At 38.3% G+C, this 15,785-nt stretch overlaps 1 protein-coding gene across 2 annotated transcripts in view; it reads left to right on the forward strand.

Annotated features, from left to right (window-relative positions):
• Positions 1–9,243, forward strand: part of TSEN15 (tRNA splicing endonuclease subunit 15) — a 30,111-nt gene extending 20,868 nt beyond the window's left edge. The window contains exons 4-5 of one of the 2 annotated variants that reach the window (XM_027565556.1): positions 7,299–7,440; positions 7,975–9,243. In XM_027565556.1, coding sequence (XP_027421357.1) covers positions 7,299–7,440; positions 7,975–7,995 — 163 coding nt within the window. In that variant the 3' untranslated portion in view covers positions 7,996–9,243. Of the gene's footprint in view, positions 1–3,396; positions 3,652–7,298; positions 7,441–7,974 lie in introns of those variants that run through there. The other variant, XM_027565557.1, reaches the window with a different exon arrangement.
• The last annotated feature ends 6,542 nt before the right edge of the window (positions 9,244–15,785 follow it).

Consider the following 15,785-nt stretch of genomic DNA (forward strand, 5'->3'; position numbering starts at 1 on the left):
AGGTGGGATTTTTCCCTTAAAATGTAATGAACTCAAAAACCTGAAGATCTTATTGTTAATACATAGATTATGTTTTACATATGTGAATTTCTATCAGATATGAACTATAAAGAGTTTTATTATCTAAATTATTATTTTAGATCTGTCTGATGTAACATCTCTACAATATCTTTCCAAAGAACTGAGCTTTTAAAAAATATGCATATAAGGAGTCTTTGTTCTGTGGTTTCTAAATTAAGATTTCAAACTATGAGCTTGTTAGAGGTTAAATGAGACTATAGTATTTTAGTGATGCTTCATTATCCTCAGCATCTTTACAATCATGTATGATTTTTAAAATAGAACTTTGAAACCTGTTGTTGGTGTCATATTGAGAAAGCACAGTCTATTGACTCAAAGGCAAAGTAAACATCTTTAGGAGTTTATTAGTACCCCATAAAGGGAACAAAAACACAGATCTCAAATAGACAAAGATGATGGCATTACCTTAAACATGAGTTAAAAATTGCCATTGACTAGAAGAGATCCTGAACAAGAATCTTTGTGAGACTTCCCAAGAGTGCTTTGAGTAACAGAGGCAGAGAAATGATTTAATTCTGTTATTACTGAGAAAATTCATTGGTAATCCGCACCGCCCCCCCGCCCCGCCCCCTGCTTCCATGGAGGATAGACAGAGCTGTGAGATGGGAACTTCCATTTCATTTTTGACAGTGATTCCCCTCAACTCTGAAGACAATACCCCCTTTACAACTCTGAGCTAATTTTCAAATGTGAGGGTTTCCCACATGGGTGTTTTGAGTAAGTCTGAAAATGTTTTGCTATTTATATCAAAGAACTCTGGAAACAAATATGAATGAGATGGAAATTTCTATCCTAAATTTCAGTGTTTGAGCTAGAATTCCCACGCAGTTTACATTAGGGGAAAAAATCACATGCATGCACACACACATACACATACACCTTTTTGATTTAAATCATGTTATATTGGGAGAAAAAGAAAATAGGTAAAAGTTGTCTTAAGTTGTTTTTTTTTTTTCCCCTTCCATCTGTGTCCCATCTTCGTCATACCCTGCTTAGGGATATTTAAAGAAACTTATTTGTAAGTTATGTATATTGCTGTGGCTTCAGAGTATTACTCTCCATCAGTGCTGTGTAATAACACTACTGATTAGTATTTATGGTTGTTTCATTTAAATATCTCTTTATAAAGTAAACCTCTGATATGAGCAGTAAGCTAGCTAATTGTCATACCATTCAACATAGGTGGAGATTGTTTTTTAAGAGGAAGGTAGTGATTATCATATTACGTCCCAGTTTTCAAAGAAGGAAATCTGGTATAGATAGTTGATAAAAATACTGTATTCAGTGACTACCAGTCAATTTGTAAAGCCTTTTCATGTATGCCACTCCATTGATTATTACAGTAATCCTATTTGTAGACATCGAGGTATACTATCTTCAGATTATAGCACTATTTGTTAAAAAGACTTTCTTCATTGAATTGCCTTTGTACCTTTGTCACAAATCAATAGATCAGACTTATAGCGTATTAAGAAGTAATACAGATTATAATATTAACACAAAGGATGGGGCTGTAAAGAAGCAAGGAAATGACATCAGAGAGCAACTTGAAGAAATATTAATACCAGAAATATTAAATATGTAGGTTAATATATTTTGTTTCCTTTTTCCTCATAACTTTTTAAAAGATATAAGATTGTATAAAGTAATAATATAACATTGTACTGAGTTTATAGTATATAGGCATAATATGGAGAAGGCAATGGCACCCCACTCCAGTACTTTTGCCTGGAAAATCCCATGGATGGAGGAGCCTGGTAGGCTGCAGTCCATGGGGTCGCTAAGAGTCGGACATGACTGAGCGACCTCACTTTCACTTTTCACTTTCATGCTTTGGAGAAGGAAATGGCAACCCACTCCTGTGTTTTTGCCTGGAGAATCCCAGGGATGGGGGAGCCTGGTAGGCTGCCATCTATGGGGTTGCACAGAGTCGGACACGACTGAAGCGACTTAGCAGCAGCAGCGGGCATAATATATATGACAATAATAACACAAAGGAGGCAGAAAGGAATGAAATTATATTGGAGTTTCTATATTTGTTTTAGAATTGGATTAGAATTAATCTGAGTAAATTGTGATAAATTAAGGTACATATAGTGTGATCTCTAGAACCACCACCAAGAAACTCAAAAAAATACAGCTGACCCTTGAACAATGCAGGGGTTAGGGATGCCAATCCTCTGCATAGTTGGAAATCTGAGTATAACTTTATAGTTGACCCTCTGTGTCTGCAGTTCTGTATCCACAGATTCAATAAACCAGGGATCATAGTACTATAGTATTGAATATATATTTATTGAAAAAAAAAATCCACAGATAAGTAGACCTGCACAGTTCAATTCTGTATTGTTCAGGGGTCAACTGTATAGTTAAAAAAAAAAAAAAACCCACAAGGTAATCAAAGTAGTACTCTAGAAAATATCAATACAAAAGAAGGAGGTAAAGGAGGAACAGAGGGACAAAAAAAGACATGTGATATACAGAAAGTGAGAGTGAAAATCACTCAGTCGTGTCCAACTCTTTGTGACCGCGTGGACTATACAGTCCGTGGAATTCTCCAGGCCAGAGTACTGGAGTGGCTAGCTGTTCCTTTCTCCAGGGGATCTTCCCAACCCAGGGATTGAACCCAGGTCTTCCTCACTGCAGGTGGATTCTTTACCAGCTGAGCCACCCAAAACAAATAGCAAAATAGCATATGTAAATCCAACAATATTAGTTTTATTTTAAATGTGAATGGATTAAACTTTCTAATCAAAGGACATAAATTATAAGACTGAATATAAAAACAAGATCCATCTACATACTCTCTGTAAGAGAGACATTTTACATTCAGAGACAACAATTTTGGGAAAGTCTGAACTATTTCAATGGCACCCCACTCCAGTACTCTTGCCTGGAAAATCCCATGGATGGAGGAGCCTGGTGGGCTGCAGTCCATGGGGTCGCTAAGAGTCCGACACGACTGAGCGACTTCACTTTCACTTTTCACTTTCATGCATTGGAGAAGGAAATCGCAGCCCACTCCAGTGTTCTTGCCTGGAGAATCTCAGGGATGGGGGAGCCTGGTGGGCTGCCGTCTATGGGGTTGCACAGAGTCGGACACGACTGAAGCGACTTAGCAGCAGCAGCAGCTGTAGTCTAAATGTGTCCCCTGTGTTTCATATGGTGAAATCCTTAGCCCAGAAGATGATGGTATTAGGAGGTGAGATCTTTGGAGGTGCTTAAGCAATCAATGATGGTAGAACCCTCCTAAATGGAATTAGTGCCTTTAAAGAAGACCTCACAGAGATCTCTTATTCCTTTCACCATGTGAAGATGCAGTAAGAGGCTTCTGGCTGTGAACCAGGAAGAGGACCTCCACCTGAAAGAGACGATGCTGGTGCCTTGATCTTGGACTTTTCAACTTTCAGAACCCTGAGAAATAAACTTCTGTTGTGTATAAGCTGTGGTATTTTGTTATAGCAGCCTGAACAGAGTAAGATACACACTATTCTCTCCTCATTTTCTTTCTGTAATTTACACGTATGTTAGACTGATACTGCACTAAAGGCCTCTGATGTTTTATTTAAAGAAAAAAAAATGTTCTCCTTGTATTATACTTCAATTAAGTTTTTTGTGACCTGTTTTTAGGTTCATTAAATTCTTTCTTCTGTTGTGTCTAATCTGTCATTGAGCCTAGTCAATAATTGAGAAAATGTGTTTTTAGATTCTAGAATGTTCATTTTCTTTAGAATTTTCATTCTTTTGCTTAAATTTTTCATCTTATCATTCATTTTGTCTGTGTTTTTAATCAATACCATAATATTTATTGTAGTTATTTTAGAATCTTAAATCCAGCATCTTAGTTTTTCAACAGCCTTAGTTTTCTGATGGTCTTCTTGTATTGATTTTTTACTGTTGATTATTAGATATATTTTCCACCTTCTTCACATAGCTTTGAGTTTTTCATGGGATGCTGGCCATTGTGTATGAAGAAGAGACTGAGGTTGACAGACTGATGTGGATGCTACCTACCTGCCCCCCACCACTCTGCCCCCCAAAGAGCTCATCCTTTCCTCTCTTTGGCAGGTAGAGGCAGGGTCTTATTTATTCATTCAGATCAGAAGTCAAGAGGAATCGTGGCTGGGTTGCAGCTTTATAGTGTTCTGTTCTGGTTTCAAATGTCTTGAGAATGGAATCAGGCCTCTCTCTTCAGCAGAGCCTAGTGATTAGGGCTTGCCTGTCATTTTCTAGCCCCTTCCCCAGCTTTTCATGCTGCTGCTTAAACACAGCAGAAGTCCCATGAGTAAGAATTGGTGAACTGGAGGGACTAATGTCCCTCAAGATTCCAATCCACCACACCAGTTCAAGTGTGGCTTTTAGATGTTGTGCTGTTTTCTCCTTGTCCCAGTGAAGTCACTTTCATATGACTGGCTCACTCCTCCAGCCACAGTGACCAGACTTAGCAGTTGCCCTTGAGGGGTAGAAGTGGCTGTGTCTTGGTCTCTAGTTTACCCAGGAAGGGCTCATTTCTCATTGGAATTTAGCTCCTTTATACCCCTTTGTGTTTACCTCTCTTTTGTGGCATTAAAGAAAAATGGTATGTTTTTAAGCAAATGAGGTCTTTTCTCTTTATTATCATAGGAATGGTGGTCTTTTGAGATCTTCTATATCCTAATTAGAAGTGAAATCTCCTTCTGCTCTGACTTTTGAATATGTAATATTGAAAAAAAGGAACACTGCCTTGGTGATCATATCTTACAATTTTTATTCTTAACTTTTTCCATAGTGTAGAGTAGGGGTCAACAAACCTTTTCTTAAAGGATCAGGTAGTAAGTATGTTTGTCTTCATGGGCACAGTGGCAAAATCAAGGCTATTACGTAGGTACTTATATGACCATTCAAAGTGTACCATTTGAAGATATAAAGATCATTCTTAGCTCATGGGCTATAGAAAAACAGGTGTCCAGAGTTTGCCAGGCCCTGGTGTAGAGACAAATGATAAAGCAATTTGAATGTTATGATGACACGTAAGAGACGTGGGTTTGAACCCTGGGTTGGAAAGATCCCCTGGAGGAGGGCATGGCAACCCACTCCAGTATTCTTGCCTGGAGGATCTCATGGACAGAGGTGCTTAACAGGCTATAGTCCATAGGGTCGCAGAGTCGGACACAACTGAAGCAACTTAGCATGCGTGCCCATTAAACAAAAAGCAAGCAAATGTCAGATATTTTGAAGAAATTACTACAGATACTTGGAAGCATTCTACTACATACTATTAACAATTTTTTTTCTTAGAACGCTCTGACACTCAAAATTGGTACAAGCCAGTGGAAACAGACACTTAGGTGTGTAAATAGGAGGTAGTGATTACAGTAATGAAAGTTTGCACAAGGTGTCTCTAGGATTGGGGAAAGAAGATGATGCTTTGCTGACTCTTGAAAAGGAATTAAGATTTTTTTTCAGGCAAAAATTTTATTTATCCAATAATACCAGTATTACCATGCTATTGAATTAACTCTCTCAAGGTCATCTTAGAAATGGTTTGACTATGAGGTTTGACAAACTTAGAAACTCATTCTCTCCTTATGTGATTATATACTTGTGAATATTAAATGATAGGTAGTAGGTAAGCAGCCTTTTGTATCTGTTTTAAGAAACCAGTTATCACTCTGTAACATATTATGCAGTGACTAAATGGTAGTTTAGCAAGAACAATTCAGTTTCAGCTTTCCCAGAGGTTTATTGCTGTTTTAAATCACTTTTAAAATCTTGTCTTCTCCACAGGTTTTTAAAAAAGTATTATAATTACTGTAAGAAGACTATTTCAAAGCAGAGACTTCTTTTTAGATGCTTTATAAATTAAAGAGCTAGTAGGATGGGTGAAGAGTCACCACAAGAATTTTTACTTAGAGTTGGCAGTAGAATTTAAGGGGACAAATTAGACTTTTGCTAAAGAGAGTATAGTGTTATTTATGTATTCAGTTGTAGCATGTTAATATGCTAGTAAATCTTTTTCCAATTCCAGAAAATTGGTTAGCTTAATGAAAAACACAACTGATCATTTTTTATTTGCCCTTTTAAGAAGTCTCCCCTGGAGCTTACATTTTCCTCAATTACTGAACACAGGTTTTGTCAGGTAGGTAATAAGGATTTTTAGTTCATGGTAAGCAAAAGCTAACAGTGCTTTGAAGATCTTGATATTGGATTTAGTCGACTATTTTCCACAGCAAGCAAACCAGAATCCTTCATAACATTGATACTTGACATATAATTTTATAAAAACATTTTTTCTCTCTGTATTTTTCTTTTTGCTTTTATTAAGTATCAGAATACATGAAAGCCACAGAAATATCTGTATTCATATCCAATAGTTCTGATACTTGGAAAGACCCAGCAGGATTATTTAAAAAGAAACTACTACCTGCAGAAAGACGCTTATCACAGTTCACCTTTATTAGCACCATCTTCCTCACACACACAGAAAAGACCTGAAAGAAGATGCTTATCACAGTTCACCTTTATTAGCACCATCTTCCTCACACACACAGAAAAGACCTGAAAGAAGATGCTTATCACAGTTCACCTTTATTAGCACCATCTTCCTCACACACACAGAAAAGACCTGAAAGAAGATGCTTATCACAGTTCACCTTTATTAGCACCATCTTCCTCACACACACAGAAAAGACCTGAAAGAACATTACAGCAATAGGGGAATGATTGGCTGCATTGTGAATCAATAGAATATTATATAACCTTATAAAGATTGTAATTTTGAGCACCATGTAGAAATATGGGGAAATATGTATTATAATCTATTTAAAAAAAAAAAAAAACAAAACCCTGAATACCAGTTGTTTTGCTGTAAGATACCAAGTTGGAAACTTGGAAGATGAGTAATGAAAATTTTTGGCCAGTTTAGAAGCACTAAATGCTGTTAGTGTCCCTTTCTGAAGGTTCCCTAGATACGGTTTTGATTCTCTTAGGTTTAATGATCGGGAGAGAGAAGTGAATACAAAAGAGGAGAACTGAAAAGCAGTAGATAATGCTTATTTGTGGGATTTTCTGTATAAAAAGGTAACTTAAATGTTTATATTTGAGCCTTCAGACATTTCCTGAGTCAACGTTTTGGATATAGTGTTATTGTGTACCTTGTCTCCAAGATTTTACAGTGTTTGACCTTCTTATTAACTGAGTGACTGTGAATCCTAAATGTGATATGACTCTGTTTTCAGGATAAGGGAAATCTTGAAGGCGTCACGAAAATTGCAAGGTGATCCCGACTTGCCCACGTCATTTACTTTGGCCATAGTGGAGTCCGACTCTACCATAGTCTACTACAAACTCACTGATGGATTTATGCTGCCGGATCCTCAGGTCAGTTTGGAGGCGACTATCAGTAAAACAGTGAAAAAAGAAGAAAATTATGACATGATTTTAAGTGTGAATCAATGCATTCACAGAACCATTGCTTCTTTTGCAATATGAAAATTCAAGGGAAAAAGGACTTGATGTCTCATACCGCAGAAAACTAGCTATGTTCTGTTCAAAGTAACATGTTCTTAGTTGTTTTCACAAAAAATTATTTAACTTTCTCACTCTACAGAAAATTTTATAGTTTCCAAGAGTCCTTCGTGAAGTCATGACGCATTTAATTATTTGATGAGTAACTGGGGTGGAATATAAAGGCTTGTAATAGTTTTGACCAAAAGAACATTTAAGGAAATGTTAAATTGGTTGGCATTTTGACAGGAATGATTTAATACATAAATGTGTTTTATATGTTTCTTTACATACATTGTTAGCATAATTGAGATAATCACAATAAATATCTTTCAAGTTTTGCTTTAAGTTACATTATCTTTTGGGGAAAAGGTCCATCCTGATCTTTTTCCTTTTTTTATGTTGCAGAATATTTCCCTTAGAAGATGACACCTATACTTCCTGATGCTTACTTTGTTCACACAAGACTGGATTAAGAACCATCAGCCTGGTTCATCTTGTATCTCAGAGATAGTCAGGGCTGACTTAGCTGGTCCCATCCCAGAAGTTTTCTTTCTTGAAGAATAAAACTTTCCCGTATAGAAGAATTTATTTTGTTAAAAAAATAGATAGTTGCTCTAGAACTTTCTCACCTGGAGACAGTTTGATTATAGTCATATGCAAGTTTATGCCTATGGCATGTTCAGAAGGATAGGACATTCTTGAGACCACCATTTTTTCCCCTTACTCAACTCTCTCTGTGCCTTTTGGTCACTACAGCTAGTCTGCAGAAATGGAGAATTTACTTTAGCCTGCTTTTTCATCCCCAGTAGAAAGTGTCCTTTTGATTGGTTTTCATGGTACAATTAATGTTAGTTCCTTCTTTGGTTAACTTTAAATCAAAATTAAAAATATGCTCATCCAGAGTATAAAATTGCATATCTAGATTAATAGGGACCAGAGAAGTGTTACCTACAAGAGCACTGGGCCTTTTTTTTTTTTTCCCATTCTTACTACTGCCATCATATTGTATCATAGCTAGACTGTTGTAGGAGAGATATTAGTAGTAGCGGACAGTGTGGACCTTAAAATCATCTTTCTTCAGTAGACCTAGTTTTTCTACTTCTTCTTAATTAATTGTTGCAAAGAACGGTATTTTAAAAGTTAAGGCAAGAGTCAGAAAAATTTTTCTGGAAAGTGCCAGAAAGGAACTATTTTAGGTTTTTCAGGCCATATAGATTTTCTCACAACTTCTCAACTATCCTGTTTGTAGAATAAAAATAACTGTAGATAGTATGTAAATGAATGGATATGCCTGTATTCCAATAAAACTTTATTTACAAATGTCTGGACATAGTTTGCCAACACCTGGTCTGGGGAAATAGTCAATAAACATACAAAGGTAATGAATGGTGTGTTATGTACCCATTAAAAATTAGAAATGAGTATACTGTAAAACATGAGAAAATGCTTAGTAAAAAGAAAAAAGCAAGATACAAAAGTGTATGAATGGGTATGATTATGGCTGTAAATAACACACCAAGTATATAATAAAAAAGAGGACAAAATAAATTCCTAACTGTGGTTATAATAGGAGGGCAGGGCAGTAAATGGATGGCTTTGTCTTTCTTTAAGATTTTAGTTTTTCTTTGTTGGTATTACTTTTATAATAAAAATGTTTTAAAGTAAAAAAATGTATCCTGAGATCTATATTTGTTATTTATTTTTATATACTAATGTTACCAGAAACTTAGCAGCTTAAAAATACAACACATTTAATATCTCAGAATTGGGTCTTTTGTAAGGCTGCTGTCACGGCCATAGTCTCATCTGAGGCTGTGTTGGGGAAAGGTCTCCTTCCTCACTCATGTGGTTGGTAGCAGCTTTCTATTTCCTGTGGGCCATGTACTGAGGACCTCAGTTTAGTGTGCTGTCGGCAAGAGGCCACCCTGTTTGTTGCATGAGCCTTGCCAGCATAACTGGTTGTTTGCTCAAAGCCAGTGACAAGGAGAGTCGGCAGGGTGGACCTTGCAATCTTACATAATGTAGTCATGTGTGTCCTGTCACCTTTGCCATTTTCTATGGGTTAGAAGCAAACCAGGGCTTATTACACTAGAAAACAGCAGGAACAAGAATGGAAACATGGCCAAAAGAAGGAAAATTGTTTAAAGCATCTTTCTTGAGCCATAGTTCCTGACTCCTTCCTTTGGTGTTATTTGAATTTGACTTTTCTTTTTGATGGAAGGTCTTGGTAACTCCTTCAGGCTCCTCTGCTTCCCCAGAAGGCCTGAAGATCCACCAATTCAGAACAAAGTGTGTTTCTGTGACCCCAGGTGGAAATTTGCAGACTTATCGGTTCTTAGGGTCTCTGCCATTCGACTCCTTCTGAGGCTTTTCATTGCAGTGTTAGAAAACAGTGTATTTTCAGAAAGATAAGTAAGACTAAGTGAACATTAAATTTATGTGTCAGGCCTGGTGACTGGTGGGCCCCTAGGTAACTACAAGATCAGAAGTGCCTTGGGGTTGACTGTGAAAGGAGCTTTCTGTGAGAAAGCTCCAAATCTAGGTCTCAATCTCCCTGTATGTTCTGCACCGTTTACTCCTTTTTTGTAATGTTCCCTATGTACTTGACGGAAGTCGCTCTGTCCCAGGACAGCCATATACCTGCTCGTATGAACAATGGTCCAGAACAGTTTGAAAATGGAGACAACTCAGCTCTGTTGGTCTCATTTTAGTGAAAAATAGGTAAACTGACTTCTTTTGTATGATCAAGTAATTAACCTTTTATTAGATAATTGCATTTACATCTACTTCTCTTGTTAGACAATGGGCTCTTTAAGAACAGAACAAAGAACTGTGTCCTTAAAATTTTTTAAATTAAATTATAGTTGATTTGCAATATTAGTTTCAGATATATAACATACTGATTCAATATTTTTATAGATTCTACCCCATTTAAAGTTACTACAGCACAATGGTATATTTCCCTGTGCTAGACAGTGTATCCTTGTTGATTGTTTATTTTACACATGGTAGTTTGTGTCTCTTAACCCCCTACCCAGGTTTTGCCCCTCCCTCTGCCTCCTCCCTACTGGTAACCTCTAATTCGTTCTCTGTATCTCTGAGTCTGTTTCTCTTGTTAATATTCACTAGTTTGTTTTATTTTTAGATTCCACATATAAGTGATAACAAACCATGTTTCTTTTTAAAATACATCTGTATATCTCATCACCTTTCACAAACTGGCATATACTGAGCACTCAATAAATATTTCGTGAATAAATGAATGCTAATTGTAGACTTGTTTAGTTGTATAATGGTTTACTTTTAGCCAGAAGGCAAACTAAAATGATCAATTTGGACACCAGAGGGCACTGCTAAATAAGCACAAAATTTTCAGAGTTTAGAAATGAATTAACTTGAGAAGTGGTACTCCTGAAAATTTATTTTCAATCGATGGAAATAAATAAAAATATAAATAATTTTTATGTGCTCACACCTTCCCCCCACTTTTTGCTTCTGGTATGACTCCAAAATTACACTCTCTACTGACATTAAATTTGTGACTTGATTCATGCGTTACTGGAAATATAAATCTACATTTAAAAATAAAAGCTTGTTTGGGGCAAGAGTGGGTGGGTGGCTGTTTTTTTTTTTCTAGAATATGGTTTTGTTCATATTTGTTTGCCATGATGCATTTCATTTTTTCCATGCAGAAGCCTAATATATTAAATAAAAATTTCAAGAGCAGATGAGGTAGCAAGAGATACCAGCTCTAAAACACTCACTGAACTGGCTAACTCCTGGTGGTGAGAGATGTAAATTGCTACTGTTAAACCTATAAACTTGTCCACTAAAGGGACCTCCTCTCTAGATGGGAGCAGGATGGAGAAAAGGGTGTGTGAAGGTTTCCCTCTAGTACTGTCTTTGCCTTTGTTTTTTGGGGTCCCTCCTCAGTGCACGTTCTGTGCTGAGACGGTTCAGAACACTGAGTGATCTAGGTCCTGTGACTCCAGACTGACCTTACTTTGCTTCCTTACCTGGGCTGTCTAGGACAATGCGGTCTTAAACACTGCATATCCTCATGAAGAACAGAGGGTGGAGGCACTTAGGAATTCTAAGCTACAACTAGAATAGAATAGTCATCCACAAAGTTCATGGAATCTGCAGTTTTTAAAAAAGCTGAAACAGCTTTACACTTTTATATGCCTGGAACCAAGTGACTTAATCAAAACTTCATGGTGTTTCATCTTCTCTCTCCGAGCGTTTCAGTTCTGAATTCCTCACTGAGGTCACTTTTTCCATTGCAGCCCCAGCAGGAGGGCTTTCACTGCGGCAGCACCGTGGTTCCTGCCAAAGTTTATAGTTCTTCTAGACAGAAGCTCTTTATCCATCTGCAGTATGTTACCTTGACTGTTTACATGTGCGGAATAATGTCGTATTCTCTGAACAATTAGACAATTTTCCCTCCTTGCAGACCAAGAGCTGTCCATTCCTTACCACCCCCACTCCTACAGCTAATCCCCTTAATGATCTTTGAATAAGAGTTTACTCAGGTTCACAAAGGAAGAAGATGGGAAAATCACATGACTTATTGGATGGGTCTACTTTAAAAATGTTTAGATGATTCTGGAAGATAAACCATTTTAACTAAAACAAAGATTGGCTTTTTAGATTTCAGGATACAAATTGGAGGTAGTATTAGGGAGGTATTTAATTTAAAGTTTATTAATTTATTAACATTTAATTTATCTTCAGACATTAACTGGACTTCTCTGTGCTTAGATGATTATGGTAGGTGCTGAGGTAACAAAGATTAGTGAGATATGACCTGTGCTCTTAAGGAGCGCAGATAGCATATTACAACTCTCCTGGCCAAAACTCTGAAGAGTGTTTCCAGTGTGAGTGAGGAATACCTATCATACAGCATATTAAATATGAAGTTTCTGCCGTTTACTTAATGGTGAAGGGGTTCCACAACTGAACAGTTTTCAGAAAATCATTGCATGTTTATTATTTGTCCCAAATGACTGAACACTGGACAAGATACAGAGAAACATTACCTAGGGCACCTCTCAAAGACTTTTTGTCTGACTTACAAGGAGAAAAATCTTTGTGTACAGATAATTTGAGAATGTTACAAGGCAGTTATTGCATATAAATGCTAAACAATAATTATAGTCTTTTATTCACTACCATTAGTCTGTCTTTCCAGAGACTTCCCTGGTGGCGCAGAGGGTAAAAGCATCTGCCTACAATGCGGGAGACCTGGGTTCAATCCCTGGGTTGGGAAGATCCCCTGGAGAAGGAAATGGCAACCCACTCCAGTATTCTTGCCTGGAAAATCCCATGGACAGAGAAGCCTGGCAGGCTACGGTCCATGGGGTTGAAAAGAGTTGGACACGACTAAGCCATTTCACTTCACTTCATTCACTACTGAGAGCTTCAGTACTGTTTATTTTGATTCTCACAGCAGAGCTGATGTTATTTACTTGCTGTGCTGTGCTAAGTTGCTTCTGTCATGTCTGACTCTTTGAGATCTTACAGACTGTAGCCCTCCAGTCTCCTCTGTCCATGAGATTCTCCTGGCATGAATACTGGAGTGGGTTGCCATGCCCTCCTCCAGGGCATCTTCCCGACCCAGGGATTGAACCCATGTCTCTTACATCTCCTGCTTTGGCAAGTGGGTTCTTTACCACTAGCGCTACCTGGGAAGCCCCGTTTACTTGCTTTTATTACTTTATGTGTAAAAGTATATGCATGTATATGTATAAAGTAATAAAAGCTAGATGATGCTTTTATTGTTGGATGGTATCACCGACTCAATGGACATGAGTTTGAGCAAGCTCCTGGAGTTGATGATGGACAGGGAGGCCTGGCATGCTGGAGTCCATGGGGTTGCAAAGAGTCGGACACAACTGAGCTGAATAACTATCTATTGAACTAAATAGATGCATTGGCAATGTATTGATAAAGTTTTATCCAAAAGAATAAATACATTCATGTCCATGCTTTTATGTAGGCAAACCTAAAACAATATTTAAGGTTAAACGAGAAAGAACTCAGAAAGGTTCTTTGCTTGTTGGAGCTAAATTTTGTGCTGGGACAAAGAGTAGACTCGGGGAACTTCTAAATGATGTTTTCACCCTCAATGAGGAAGGGTCTGGCACCCTAGATATCCCCCAGATATGCTTGCTACTGCTTGAAATGCTACCATAATTCTATTCTTGATCATGAAGCTTTGATCCAATTTGACAAGCCTTTTTGCAGGACCCCATCAGATCAGATCAGATCAGATCAGATCAGTCGCTCAGTCATGTCCCACTCTTTGCGACCCCATGAATCGCAGCACGCCAGGCCTCCCTGTCCATCACCAACTCCCGGAGTTCACTCAGACTCACGTCCATCGAGTCAGTGATGCCATCCAGCCATCTCATCCTCTGTCGTCCCCTTCTCCTCCTGCCCCCAATCTCTCCCAGCATCAGAGTCTTTTCCAATGAGTCAACTCTTCGCATGAGGTGGCCAAAGTACTGCAGTTTCAGCTTTAGCATCATTCCTTCCAAAGAAATCCCAGGGCTGATCTTCAGAATGGACTGATTGGATCTCCTTGCAGTTCAAGGGACTCTCAAGAGTCTTCTCCAACACCACAGTTCAAAGCATCAATTCTTCGGCACTCAGCCTTCTTCACAGTCCAACTCTCACATCCATACATGACCACAGGAAAAACGTAGCCTTGACTAGACGGACCTTTTTTGGCAAAGTAATGTCTCTGCTTTTGAATATGCTGTCTAGGTTGGTCATAACTTTCCTTCCAAGGAGTAAGCGTCTTTTAATTTCATGGCTGCAGTCACCATCTGCAGTGATTTTGGAGCCCAGAAAAATAAAGTCTGTCACTGTTTCCACTGTTTCCCCATCTATTTCCCATGAAGTGGTGGTACCGGATGCCATGATCTTCATTTTCTGAATGTTGAGCTTTAAGCCAACTTTTTCACTCTCCACTTTCACTTTCATCAAGAGGCAAGGCCCAATGCTAAGATTCTGGGGAACTATAAGCCCAATTATTTTATTATTAGAATCAACAGATAAAGTTAATCAATTGAACTTTCGTATGAATTTCTAAATGTTTAATTTCTATACTTACCTTATTACAGACCGGAGATATTTTGTGGATAGATTTCTGTATTTGGAACACACTTTGAGTAGCATGTGTTAGAGGTCCTGGTAGTTCAGCTGGCAAAGAATCTGCCTGCAATGCAGGAGACCCTGGTTTGATTTCTGGGTTGGGAAGATACCCTGGTGCAGGAGTAGGCTACCCACTCCAGTATTCTTGTCTGGAGAATCCCCATGGCCAGAGGAGCCAGGCGGGCTACAGTCCATTGGGTCACAATGAGTTGGACACGACTGAGCGACTAATACTCATTGCAGACCAGAGCTGTTTTGTGAATTGACTTCTGTTTATGGACCACACTTTGAGTAGCTCGTGTTAGAACTCAGATGAGAAGTGATGGGCTGCAACAGTAGCCCAGGTATGTCAGGATGGACAAGATTCTGATGCTGCTCGTTCACAACCTTGGAAATTTCCCAGGTGAAATATGAAGCTAGCTCTTGTAGCAAGGGCAAGCAGAGACTGAAGAAACAAGCCACCTAGATGGGTATGTGGCAGTTTTAATAAGCAAGGAAACTTACATACAACGCTGATCTTGGGCAGCTATAAGACAGGCAGATCTCTGCACCCACCCTCCAGAATGTTAAAAGTTTATATTCCAGTCCTTAACTGGATTCAGCCATGTATTCAGTCCAGATGGTCTCAACAACACATTACTATCTCAAGGCTGCATCCTTCAAATTGCTCACACTGTGGGAACGATGGGCAGAGCATACCTTCGAAGGACAGGGAAAGGGTCAGGAGCAATTCTTCAATTGCTCTGGTCCAGCTTGTGGGTCAACTAGGGGTCATGTGCTCTTAATAACCATTTCTAACAGGTTCAGTTACAACCAGTGAATTAGTTAAATCAATGTTTATTTCTTGCTCACATTACTAATCTCCTGTATGTAGATGTGGCATCCTTACTCTGGGAATCTGGTCCACAGAGCCTCCCACAGCTGAAATGTTGGTTTCAATGACAGGAAGAAGGAAGTACTATAGTGTCATGTATTGCAATGAATACTCCCAGGAGAACTTCCCTGATGGTCCAGTGGTTAAGAATCCTGTTTCCAATGCAAGGGACGCAGGTTCAATC

The sequence above is a fragment of the Bos indicus x Bos taurus genome, chromosome 16, assembly GCF_003369695.1.
Source record: "Bos indicus x Bos taurus breed Angus x Brahman F1 hybrid chromosome 16, Bos_hybrid_MaternalHap_v2.0, whole genome shotgun sequence".
NCBI classification, from domain to species: Eukaryota; Metazoa; Chordata; class Mammalia; order Artiodactyla; family Bovidae; genus Bos; species Bos indicus x Bos taurus.